The sequence below is a fragment of the Clarias gariepinus genome, chromosome 19 (assembly GCF_024256425.1).
Source record: "Clarias gariepinus isolate MV-2021 ecotype Netherlands chromosome 19, CGAR_prim_01v2, whole genome shotgun sequence".
NCBI lineage: Eukaryota > Metazoa > Chordata > Actinopteri > Siluriformes > Clariidae > Clarias > Clarias gariepinus.
The window spans coordinates 26491035-26505000 of NC_071118.1; the positions used below are offsets into that span (position 1 = coordinate 26491035).

Genomic DNA, 13966 nt, shown 5'->3' on the forward strand with positions numbered 1-13966 from the left:
GTCTTTGTCTGGCGTCTGCTGAGTCACAGGCTGTGATGTCATGGGACCGAGCCACACGTTACCGGTTTTGACTCCGGAGCTTGATGATACCGCAGCCGTATCAGGCGCGTGGAGACGTCACGTGGCGTTCTGCACAGGATGCACGAACCGGAGTACGTCTCCTCACCTCACACGACCTTGTCTTTGACGTCTGTCACATCAGTATGGATATCTGTTTAAAGATGAGGTCATGAAATAATTTTTTTAAAACTTTTTATTAGATGATGTTTTAACCAGAGCGTCACTAAGAGATGGTCTGCATCCTGCGCACTGCGAGTGGGAACTGGGAAGTGACTGTTTTTTTTTTTTAATGCTGACACAGTTTCTGCGAACACATGAATCATTTAAAGCAATTGCTCATACGTAGGGAACAACTAATAAAGCTACCTTAGATATAAATATATTTTCTTTTTCGGCTGTTACCTTTCAGGGGTCGCCACAGCGGATCACCTGCCTCCATCTCTACAACCCTCTCCTCTGCATCCTGTTCTCCCACACCAACTAACTCACTGCATCCATAAATCTCGTCGTCTTTGGTAGAACGCTAGATATAAAATACATAAAAAATCCAAATGATTCATACAAACAGATTCATCATGATGTACAGTAGTGCCTCCGGATCGAACCGTGAGCTCCCTGGAGATTCCCCATCCTAAAATAGATGTTCTAGTTGTTTTGTACTCTGAGGGGGGAGAAAAAACAGACAGTCAGATGAGTCAGAATGATTTTTCATTTATTTTTTTTTCTAACTCTATGTACGTCTGCTGATTCGGATGGGGAGGTTGGATTGAAATCGGCGTTTCTCACACAGAGAGCCAAGAGCGCTTGCTCATCCAATCAGCCACGCAGATGTCTGGGTCACCCACTTACATCTGACCTGAATTCCCCAGAGTCTGTTTGTGTGTGTGTTTGTGTGTGTGTTCTTGTAGGCTAATCTCATTAGTCTGGTTCTGAAGCTACTGTTTAAACCAGCTCAGGACTCTCCTTCCTTCCTTCCTTCTCCCATGTTCTCTCATTCTCTGGTTCGGTCTAATTATCGTGTTCTTTCTCTGACAGCATGCCAGCTTCTCTCTCTCTCTCTTTCTCTCTTTTTCTCTAATTAAACTGGTTGCCCTGATTCATAGTCCTGGCATCGGCTCAGAAGTCAGACCAGACAAACTCTCTCAAAAGCGTCTCCTTTCCTGAAAAAAAAAAAAATCCTTCATCTCTGTCTCGGCCCGGCTCACTAACATATTTACGCTAATCAACGCGACAGCTTGATGGAAGACTTCACCTGGTCTGATTACGCCGGGCTCGACTTCTGACACTCTCCTTCTCTTCAGCAAGCGGCAACTGTTTTTTTTTTTTTTTTTTTAAATGCAATGTCAATCGAGAATTCTTTGTTTTATGCAAATCCTAATTAAACGATTTGCAGACACACACAAACGCGCACACAGTGTGCTGACTTTGCATCTTTGCATCTCCGTTCTCAAACAGTCCAGACTAGCTCCTCTTTCCAGGACTCCTGAAATAAATACAGTGTTCCCATGCATCCTCCCAGACAGTCAGCCAGACTCATGGTCGAGACAGGCCCGGTCTGACCCAGCATCCTGTCCTGTACCGAGAGCTTAAAGCTTTTGAAAACATAACCACCGTGAGAACGTTAATAACACTGGCGACAGTCTCCCGGGCCGTTAATATGGTCGCGGCCCGTCTGGAGACCTGCACAGCCTTCCAGGAGGCAGCCATGGAGACTGACGGGCAGCAGGAGTGTTTAATTCATTAACACAAGCCCCTTAAGCCGCCCCGGAGCTGCAACGGGAGTCTGTGGGTTCACGTTCCTCACGTTTACTGCGTCTGCAGTTAGAATTCAGGGCTGTTTTTGTTTGTTTGCATAATCCAGTGTTTGAAGCGGACACGCTCTTGAGGTTCTCACATCAGGTTCCGTTTGTCCGCGGTTAGATTCAGTGTTAGAATTCCAGATCGAATCTTAAAGGTCAGTTCCACCGGGATCGACCTCATAATTAAAGCCGGTGGTATTGGAACAGTGCTTTAGTACTGTAACTGTAGTACAGGTATAGGAGAGCACTTACAGCATCAGTACTGAATGTATTTCTTGCATTCACTCATTAATAATTCATCGTTTGGTGTAGAAACCAATCCATGGATCCAGAAATATAGCAGGAGAAGGATAGAAGATTATTCTGTTTACCAAGAGGGAAGATACTGCAGCTTTTAAATGGATTGAATAAGGTAGAGAATATAAAATAACCTACTCTGAACAAGTGAAAATATTTTGAGTGTAATTAGATTTATCTGCACTTTTTTATAATATGATTACAACAATGGAAATTTAAGATTATAAAGATTATTTCTCATCAAAAATGCTACAAATTTTAAGCTAAATAAAAATATTATTTTTCTATTGGAAGATTTATTGAAATTAGTATTCTGTTGGAAGATTTTATTACAAATATCTAAAAAATTAATATTAAATCTGAAAAATACATGTTTGCATAAAATTTTTGTAACATTTGACTTGAAATTAGCTTAATATTCTTATATTTGGTTTGTTCTAAACTTCTTTTGAGAGATTCAACAATATTTCACTTATTAAAGATGTCGTTTTCAGCAGTGTGTGAATGATAATTGTAGACGCTATAAATCAATCAGCCAGACTCTGATAGTCATGAAATCGGACAGCAGTAAGCCTTTAAACAGTCTTTAATTTCTGAACTCCACTTCCATGTCCTTTATGAATCTGGAGACGTTTAAACTTATTCTTAACATTTAATGCGTCATTTAGTTGCATGTACTTTTATTTAACAAGAAAATGAATCGTGATTCATTTCTGACATTGCCTTTTTTTTTTTTTTTAGTTAATTAGTAATTAGTTTAGTCATTGTAAAAAGAACTTGAGTTTTAGAGTACAGTTGTACAGGATTGGTGTTAGCTACTTTATCTTCGTCTGGTCTCTGAGAACGGTAGCTTTATAGTACAATATTAAAAAGTACAGAAAAAATGTATATACATGCATGTGTAGACCTCTATTATTTTTCATGCTGGTTTTCTGTATCAGAGTCGCAATTTTATCGCTCTGTTCAGACATAAAATTCAAAACAATATATGGTTAAACTACCTCCATATACTTTATATACCCCCATTTCTTTATGTTTTTGTTTCAAAGAACCAAACCTTCTTGTATTTTTAATGTACTCTTGAGGAATAGATCTCCAGGCTTCCTGAAGGACTCTTTGGGATTTTTATTTTCAGTCTAGTCCCTGTACCTGAGCATTTTCTGAGGAACATTTTTCACAGTGACCTATGAATCATTCAAGCATTAAAAAAAGCATCTAACTTAAGGCATGAACCAGTGAAAGACAGGTGCAGATGATGACAGATGATCAGGGGGTGATTAGAAAACTGCTGATGCTGAAGGCTGAGTGATTGGAACAGACGAGAGGCGAAATGAGGTTGGTACATAAACAACTAATGTTTAGGTCGTATTTTTAGGCACTTTTCAGTCAGTCCCAATAAAAAAATTAGTTTTCATTTCTTTAAATTTTTTTTTATCTATGGAATTTCACTGAATTTAATATAAAGAAACTCTCGGTGGCTTTTGCACAGTACTGTAGGTTGGTGTACTGTAAATACGGCTGTTCTTATGGAGTTAGTGCCTCCTTTCCACTAGATTTTGGAGCATGACTGTGGGAATTTGCTCATTCTACCACAATGAGGTCAAGCTGATGTCTGGCATAAAGCACTGGCACAAAATCGGTGTTCCAGTTCATCCCAAAGGTTTCCGCAGTGTGGTTGAGTTCAGGGCTCAAGCCTACAAAGACCATTTGTACAACGGTGTTTTTTTCAGCATTGTGTGAGTGTAGTGGTCAGGTGTCCATATACTTTTGCCTGTATTATGTATCTGTTTCATGCAGCATTATTAGAGTGCCTCAGTTTTGAATGGAAAGATTTTTTACCCTTTTTCTTCTCCAGTTTTTAAGGTACAAATTGGAGTCACACTACCAAGTTTTAAAATCAACACCTTCATAGGGAAGAAATTAGCAACTTCGTCGACCCAAAGTCTGGTTTACGTACACAAAGGATTTCCTGTGCGCGCTTAGCAAGGCTACAAGCTATTAATAAGACCATCATTTAGATGATTAGGAGAGGACAGGTCACCTCTCAGCGTCGTCACTGACAGATGGCTATCTCCCCAGGCTAACTCGAGACTCACGCTGCTTAGCTTGGCTCCGCCACAATTAGCCTCGCGTTCTAACACCTTGGAAGGAAGCCGCCGGAAAATGCTCAGCACTTTCTTTTACATGGTTGGATTTTGATTTCTTACCCGAATTTGAGCGAGGACTTTACATCAGATCAAATGACGTATAAGTGTTTAAATAAGCAAATTGTGAAAAATTGCAAATTGTGTGAAAACCTAGCTTTACAATTGAGTGTGTTCTACACAATATGGATAAAAGTATTTGGACGAACCTGCAGCGACATTTTATCCAAACACATTTACTTCAGTATTGAGTCGATCCCCCTTTTGCAGCAACAGTGTTGCTAAAAAATATTTATTTAGCCACCAATTGTGCAAGTTCTCCCACTTAAAAAGATGAGAGAGGCTATGAGAGACAACTATGAGAGACAAAATAAAATAAATACCCAGAAAATCACATTGTAGGATTTTTGAAGAATTTATTTCCAAATTATGGTGGAAAATAAGTATTTGGTCAATAACAAAATTTTATCTCAATACTTTGTTTTATAACCTTTTTTGGCAAAGACAGAGTTAAAATGTTTACTCTAAGTCTTCACAAGGTTTTTACACACTGTTGCTGGTATTTTGGCCCATTCCTCCATGCAGATCTTTTCTGGAGCAGTGATGTTTTGGGTGATGACTTTTCAACAAATCATGATGTTTCCAGCCCCATGCTTCACAGTGGGTATGGTGTACTTTGGATGCAACTCCGTATTCTTTCTCCTCCAAACACGTGTTAAGTTTTTACCAAAAAGTTCTATTTTGGTTTCATCTGACCATATGACATTCTCCCAATCCTCTTCTAAATCATCCAAATGCTCTCTAGCAAACTTCAGACGGGCCTGGACATGTACTGGCTTAAGCAGGGGGACACGTCTGGCACTGCAGGATTTGAGTCCCTGGTGGTGCAGTGTGTTACTGATGGTAGCCCCTGTTACTTTGGTCCCAGCTCTCTGCAGGACATTTACTAGGTCCCCCCGTGTGGTTCTGGGATTTTTGCTCAAAGATCTTGTGGTCATTTTGACCCCACAGGGTGAGATCTTGCGTTGAGCCCCAGATTGTGGGAGATTATGTCTTGTATGTCTTCCATTTTCTAATAATTGCTCCCACAGTTGATTTCTTCGCACCAAGCTGCTTATCCATTGCAGATTCAGTCTTCCCAGCCTGGTGCAGGTCTACAATTTTGTTTCTGGTGTCCTTTGACAGCTCTTTGGTCTTGGCCATAGTGGAGTTTGGAGTGTGACTGTTTAATGTTGTGGACAGGTGTCTTTTATACTGATAACGAGTTCAAACAGATGCTATTAATACAGGTAACGAGTGGAAGACAGAGGAGCCTCTTAAAAAAAGAAGTTACAGGTCTGTGAGAGCCAGAAATCTTGCTTGTTTGTTGGTGACCAAATACTTATTTTACCGAGGAATTCACCTATTGATTAATTAAAATTCCTACAATGTGATTTTCTGGATTTTTTTTATTTTTATTTTGTCTCTCATAGTTGTGGTATACCTATGATAAAAATTACAGGCCTCTCTCATCTTTTTAAGTGGAAGAACTTGCACAATTGGTGACTGACTAAATACTTTTTTGCCCCACTGTATAACAGCTTCCACTCTTCTTGGAAGGCTGTCCACAAGACTTTGAGGTGTTTCTGTGGGAATTTGTCCCTGTTCAGTCTGTAGCCACCGTTGCCACAAAGTTGGCAGCAAAGCATTGTACATGATGACATGTCTTGTCTTATGAAACATTAAGATTGCCCTTAACAGGGGATAAGAGGCCTGATTGAAACACCTAAATTCAATAATTAACAGGATAATGTAGGATGGTTGCGAATGATGACGTGGAAAACAAGTTCTTACATCTTAAATGTTTAAAAAAATGTTAAAAAAAAAAAAATTAGTCTACCAGGTATGGTAGCCAGTCCCACAGAGTGTACCCGAGAACGGAGAACAGAAGCAGTGTGTGTCATTCTGTCCAGCAAAGGAGTAGGTAGCGGGGGCAATTATTCCTGGGCATACAAATCAATCGTGGGGGTACAAATCAATCGTGCCTAATGTGAAAATGCCCTAAGAGTGTTGCAAAGCATTGGCGCTAGAGACTCCTTCCTAATCCTAATGTCTCCTTACAGAAAACTTTACAATATTTACACATTCCACGTATTTGACACACAGGTCTTAAGTCGTAATCTGCTTTTCTTAATGTTTCTTAAGCGCTGTGGTGTGTATCAAGTCATTATCGATGCACTAGCCCACGGGTTACGCATTTCAAAGCAAGGAACGCTGACCTGGGATTAACTCATCTTTATTTGGATCAGTTCTTCATGTAAGAACTGATCCCGTATCAGGCGTCTGTAGTCTTTGTAGCTTTATAAATACGACTCCAGGCTCTTTGTGTTTGTGTTTCCTGTATGTGACGGAGACACCTCACCATGATGAAAGAGCTCCTGTAAGGAAATCTGCCGTCTTTGATGTCTGTTCACGTTTCTATTCTCCAGATGTTGGCTGTGTAAACTGCTTACACCCAATCGTGACACAAAAGCCAGTTAAAGACGCGAGTCTGCCGTTGCCGAGCAGATGTCACGCGGCTTTAAGAATTATATTTTCTCTTTAAAATTTTACTCCGCCTGCTTTTTTAATTGTTGTTTCATTGTAGCGCTCGTTTTCTTCTGCCGCCGCCAGTAGTGTTTGTTTAAAAGCAGACCTTTTGATGTGGTCAGTGTGTTCACCGATGCAAATCCTCTAGGGCATGGATCGCTACATCTGTCATATCAAGATCCTAATTTAGCCATTATATAATAGCTGTTTGTTTTTTTTATTATTTGTTAGCGGCTGGTGCATTTTCATGCAAATAATTTGCATGGTCGTGACCGGACCTGTCTGGCATGCGGTTTGTGTGCTGTGCGAATATCAGCATGTCCATCACATAACCAGACAAACCCATGTTCTGATAAGCAGTGTCTGCTCGATCTTTATCAAAATGAATAATAAGAGTTGCACAGCCTACATAAATAGAGGTTCGTAACACAAGAGCGCACATATCACTGCGTTTTTTTTTTTCTCACTGCTTGTGCAGACTTCTCCATGTTTCTTTACTTTGTGTGTATTTTCCCCCGATGTATGTAACAAGTATGATCTGAAGCAGGCAGCTGTGTGATCTAACATTCCTCGTGAACACTTATCATGCTTTCTGAAGCCCACTACGAGAGATTTTATCTGATTACAGAATCAGATAAAACGTCAGGTTCAAGTACTGCACAAGTAGCCAGGGCAATTTCTTTCATGGGGTCCTTTTGGAATATAACAGCACTTCATCACACGAATATGAGTGCGCTTGAGGGTGTAAACCAGTGGGGGCCAAAATGCTTTTTTCATGCACTTAAACTTGTACACAAAAATGACAGTTACTGTATACACAAGTCTGTTTCGTATCCCTCAATCCAGCCTCTTTGATGATCTGGGTCGTATCGTTCAGTCCAGCCCCTTCTACGATCTGGGTCAGTAACCCTCAGTCCAGCCTCGTCTACGATCTGGGTCAGTACCTCTCAATCCAGCCTCTTCTACGATCTGGGTCAGTACCTCTCAATCCAGCCTCTTCTACGATCTGGGTCAGTAACCCCCAATCCAGCCTCTTCTACGATCTGGGTCAGTAACCCTCAGTCCAGCCTCGTCTACGATCTGGGTCGGTACCCCTCAGTCCAGCCTTGTCTACGATCTGGGTCGGTACCCCTCAGTCCAGCCTTGTCTACGATCTGGGTCGGTACCCCTCAGTCCAGCCTTGTCTACGATCTGGGTCGGTACCCCTCAGTCCAGCCTTGTCTACGATCTGGGTCGGTACCCTCAGTCCAGCCTCGTCTACGATCTGGGTCGGTACCCCTCAGTCCAGCCATGTCTACGATCTGGGTCAGTAACCCTCAGTCCAGCCTCGTCTACGATCTGGGTCGGTACCCATCAATCCAGCCTCTTCTACTATCTGGGTCGTATCTTCTATCAAGCTTCTTTTATAATCCTGCTTGGTTTCTCACCATCCAGCCCCCTCAAATGTCCTCCTTGGCATCCCTCTTTCCAACCATTGTTACTTTACCACTTGGTATCCCCATTTTAAGCCTGTTCTACTTACATGATTGGTATCCCTCCATCAATTTTCCTCCACTGTCCTGCTTGGGTGTCCGTTCATCCAGCCCTTTTTCAGATAACCCTGCTCAGACCTTCCTCCATCCAGCCTCCTCCGCTCTCCTGCGCACTGTTCCTCTGATTAACCCCTGAGAGTCTGCTCTGCTGATTATCACTTGGCCCAACTTCACTTCTCTTGTCCTTTCTTGCTGACTCTCTAACCAGAGCCCTCCACCAGCCAGGTCTCCTTACTCCACAGAGCCTCGCTTTTCTGACTCAATACCCCTCCATCCATCTTGATCTGCTTGTTATATCACCCCACCCTGCCTGCTCTCCCATTTCTCTCATCTTTCGTGTGCGTGCGTCTCTGTCCCTTCATCTTCTTCTGCTCAACATTTCTCATTATTCTTTAATTTATCCAGTAAACTCTAAGTCGATTATACTTTGTAGTACATTGATGCAGATTAGGAGACACAGTGAGGAGCTCTGCATATTAGATTTGGGAACTTGAAGAAGAAATGCCTCCTGGGTAAAAAAAAAAAAAAACTCACTCATGCAGCCATTTGAAAAGATGCCAAGCGTGTACGAAGCTTCATTGGGAAAACTTTTTAAATGGCTTTGATTCGTTTAACATTTTTTTAGGTTCCTACTTTCCATAATTCCATGCGTATGATTTCACTGCGTGTCTCCGTTATTATTCAAAAAAAGAAATAAATAAATAAAAAATAAAACCATAAAGTCGTAAAAATGACGAAAAAACTTTATGGTGCGTCCAAACTTTTTTTATTTATTTTCTTGGCAAGTAAAAGAAATGAAAAAGACTTGAAGAGAGACAGCGGTCATGCAGGAATGCCTATTTATTTATTTATTAATGTTTCCTGCTACTTTCTGTCTGCGTGTCCTAGTCTGCGAGGACAGACTATTTCAGGGAGCCCAGCTAACCTATTTTAGCCCGTAAGTCGTACTGTACTTGGTAGCGCAAAGGACAGCGGGACATACGTAGGAAAGGACGTGACACCGTGCTGCTGCAGAACCGCATTGCAGCGTCGCATCAGCTGCACGCGCCAGACGCAACACAACGCGTCGCACAAAACACTGCAATTGTTTCCTGTTAAATGACTGTACAGCCGAGTCTTAGACACGTTCCACAGGACAGAGACACACACTCACGCTCACACAATGTGTGTTAACGCACAGTGACCTGAACCATCGGAGCATCAGCAAATGCACACACACTTTATTTGATCTCAGTTTGTCTTCTCTTTTTCTGTCTGTTCCTTTTTCTCACACTCTCCCTCGTGCTCTGTTTTGTCCCATTTTTGTCCCTCATTTTTTCTTCTTCTCGCACTATGTCTGTGTCTCTCTCTATTGCGGTATTTTATTTCCTCTCTGTCTTTATTACTGTGTCTTTTGTTTTTGTTTTTCTCTTATCTTCTCTTTCTGTCTGTCACCGTCTTTCTGTTTATCTGTCTGTATCTCTCTATCTCTCACTTTGTATCTTTCTATTCGTCTCTTTTTCCTGTCCTTCTCTTCCTCACAGTTTTTCCCTTACTCAGTATGTCTTACTCTCTTTCCCTATCTGTGTCTCCTGTTTTTTTTTTTATATTTCACTATGATTTTTTTCTTTTTTGCATTTCTCTCTTTCTCTCATGTTGCTTTTTCTTTTTTCTTTCATATTTTCTCTTTTTTTCAGTTTTTTTTCTCTCATCTTTATTCTTAACTGTCAGTCTATGTCTGTCTTGCTTCCCTTTTTTCTTTGTCCTTTTTTTTGTCTCTTTTTTTAACCATCTTCTCTCTCTCTCTCTCTCTCTCTCTCTCTCTCTCTCTCTCTCCCCCTCTATCCTTCTCTCGCAAGATTCACAGGGTGCTCTATTGGTGTGACAAAGACAGACATTTATATTGCAGAAGCTCAGAAATATGTCGCATAACAGAAATAGATATTTAAAAAACCCTCGTGTTTAACCATGCAGTTTCAAAGATATTGATGACAATAAAAAACATCTCGACTCTGTCTCTCTCTGTCTCAGGCGCAGGACCTCAGTGTGATCGAGGAGGTGATCCGGATGCTGCTGGAGATCATAAACTCCTGTCTGTGTAACTCGCTGCACCACAACCCCAACCTGGTGTACGCTCTGCTCTATAAGAGGGAGCTGTTTGAGCAGTTTCGCTCACACCCTTCCTTCCAGGACATCATGCAGAACCTAGACACGGTGAGACACACACACAAACGCACAGAGAGAGAGAATAATCCACCATGTTAATCCACCATGACGTTCCCGACATTCAGTTATATAATCATTAAAACACAAAGAAGAGGAAGATGTTGAAACAACCCCTGGAGTACTGGGCGGAGCCGAGCAACAAGCCAGGGGAAGGGCTCTTCATATATGAGGTCATATTAGGGAGAAAATCTGATTCAGTATAATGCAATACAAAAATGGCTTAAGGAGAAAAATATGGAGATCCAATGTCTATAAAATGACTAAATAATGAATTTTGCATCATAGAAAACTATTTCAAGAAACAAAGGTTTTAACCAAACCAGAGAAGAAATTTTTCTAAATAATATAGATGTTTGAGTTTAGCTGTGTTTTTGTAATCAGAATTTGGTCCAGAAAGTTTAATGTTTCTAGAAATTTATTCTTTTAAAGTAAAATGTAGAGTAAAAATAATTACCGGAGAGAATAAAAAGATAGGGCAGATAAAATCTATGACTTTTTAAAATTATTATTATTATTTTTTATGTGTAATATAAACTTTCTAAATTTGCCACATCACTCTGGGGGTTGGAACACATTAGTGTATGCGGTTACAGAAAAATAATCAATTTCAGGTTTAACACGCAGGTGTCTTTTGTCTTTTGGCCACACCACACCACATGTTCGTTGATTATTTTCTACTACATGTACACCTCCAAGTGTATTATTCCTTACTTTAATTTGAACATTTTGAGATCTTTCTGCTACTTATGATCTATAAATCCTTTATAACGGCTCTAATCCGTGGTGATGTTTGTTTTTCGGACTCGACAATACTGTTCTGGCAAGAACCGTTCCAGAACAGCTGACCTTCGTGTCTCAAAATAACAACGGACTGTTATAGTTGTTGTTACTTAATTACTTGGTGCCATATGTGTTATTTTATAGTTTTGAAATCTCCAGTATTGTCTAAACTTTTGACAGGTGCTGTATACAGTATATACTGTATATAATGTGCTTGATTTCTTTTTTTGGAGCTCTTTTTAAATTCATGCTCCAGATGCCTTGAAGCTGAGATTATGCAGCGCTGCTTTGTCGCATCAATAAATGGGGAAAGATTTATTGCTAAATGCCTCGAGGCAGACACCAGGTCATCTGAAGTTCATCTCAGCTTAACATTATTACCCACGGAGAGGATTTCAACACTTGAGGCCTTGGTGTTGTAGGAAATTGATCAACAACAGGGTGGTGGCATAAAATGGAGCTCAATATGAAACAGAGTTGAATATATGTTAGAGTAGGACCTCCTGAAGTGGTTTACTCTTAAACACTATAGAGAGGATGTTGTTTTTTTCCCTTTTCAATACAAATTTAATAAAAAAAATAATTAATACTAATGAATACAATTATAATATAATTAATATAAGAAATTATTTATGTTGTAGCAGCTACAAAGTAATCCTACTTTCTTCGCTCATACTGGAAACTCCTTGAAAATCTTTCAGTAAATGTATTATTGATGTTAATAAACTGTTGTTGTTGTTGTTATTAATATTGATATACAGGTTTCCGTTCCTTCATCAGCCAGTGGCGTTGACGGTTTATGCCGTGTTTGTTTTTGTGTTTGTGTTTGCGGCACCACCAGGTTATCGGGTTCTTCAGTCAGCGCTTGGAGCAGGCAGGAAGTGACCTGTCGGTTGAAAGGGTTCAAGAGGTCATCAAGAAAGGGGCGGTGGCCCTGCCTAAAGACCGCCTGAAGGTACATAACATGTTTACACTAATACAAACAACCTCTCAAACACACCCAGACGTGTTAGCTGTATATACACTCACACACAAACCTATATAGACACACACACACACACCTATATAGACACACACACACACACACACACACGCGTCACTTCTGTGGTCAGTGTGGCACCGCCCGTAGCCTGAGCTTTACTGTGTTGTTGCAACATTTTCAGTAAAGACACCAAACTAACTATAAATATAGAAGCAGGGGCTTTTACAGGAACTGCGCTGTGTGTGTGTGTGTGTGTGTGTGTGTGTGTGTGTGTGTGTGTGTGTGTGTGTGTGTGTGTGTGTGTGTGTGTGTGTGTGTGTGTGTGTGTGTGTGTGTGTGTGTGTGTGTGTGAGAGAGAGAGAGAGAGAGAGAGATTTCAGTGGTGTGTGTTCAGCTATGAGTGTTGATGATTCTATGGAAAAATCAGTAGTTGTGGCCAGACTCTTGCAGTGACCTAACAGTATACTTCTTTTGTTTGTTTTGTCTGATTGTTTTCTGATCTTCCGAGCCTACGTCCTGTTCCCATGGGCATGCGGTCAGCACCCCGAGATATTTCGTCCACATGCTGACGTCCACAACGTGTTGGTTAAAACCGGAGCAAACTTTACAGCATGTATGCGTGTGATCTGGCAACCCAGCCCAAATATAACGTCACACAGCGGCAGCAACATTTTGTTTTTACACCATGATGGGACGGATCAATTCCAACCTGTTACACTGTTAATTAGAGCTGGGGGAAAAAATCGATTCAGTTATGAATCGTGATTCTTTTGCGTGGTGATTTATGCCTTTTTTTTATATTATATATATCGTAATGTTTATAAGAAAGTTAAACCAGTTGATACCAAAAAATCGCTCTGCCTTTTTCCCTAAAAACACTCACACACACACACACACACTTACACCAGTCTCAATACGCCGTGTTAAAAACTATGACTGTTGATTCCCGTCCCTGATGTTAATATATGGTATAACACATTATCGTTTCCATGGTAACAGCTAATTCAGAAGGACACACAGGATACGACGGTGATATGACAGCGCTAAGAATGTGTAACCTACAGTATCAATGCAAGTTAGAAACTTAAAACTCCACAAAGGAGACCAGTCTTTTTTTTTTTTTTTTTTTTTGTGCAGTGAATCCCCCGGGGTAAGCCCCGTCCCCGTCCCCGTCCTCGTATGAAAGAAGAGAAAAGAAACAGAAAGTGCAGAAGAAAGAGAGAGTCAAGTGTTTAGGTTTAGGCTTAATCATCATCATCATCATCACTAACCACCTCTCCATGGCCTTTCATTACTGCTGTATGACACAAACACACACACAAAACACACACATACTCACGCACACACACACAAAACACACAATGACATCTCAAGGACAGCACACACACACACATATGCACACAGAGCTAGGATCCAGGATGTGAATAAATCTTCAGCACGCGCGTGTCTTTACTGCTCAGTCCTTACCCACAACCCCCTGCTGCAGGCCATAAATCAGGCAGTAAATATGTAGCGCGTGTCCCGTTCATCCGTCACCGCACTCCCCTAATTGTGTGTCCTGTAACATGTTTCATGTCTTTGTGTGTGTGTGTGTGTGTG

At 40.9% G+C, this 13966-nt stretch overlaps 1 protein-coding gene across 4 annotated transcripts in view; it reads left to right on the forward strand.

Moving 5' to 3' along the window:
- Positions 1-13966, forward strand: part of dym (dymeclin) — a 79731-nt gene that overhangs the window by 58033 nt on the left and 7732 nt on the right. For all 4 annotated transcript variants that reach the window (XM_053478363.1, XM_053478365.1, XM_053478366.1 and 1 more), the window contains exons 15-16: positions 10411-10593; positions 12227-12340. In XM_053478363.1, the coding sequence (XP_053334338.1) occupies positions 10411-10593; positions 12227-12340 (297 nt within the window). The remainder of the gene's footprint in view (positions 1-10410; positions 10594-12226; positions 12341-13966) is intronic.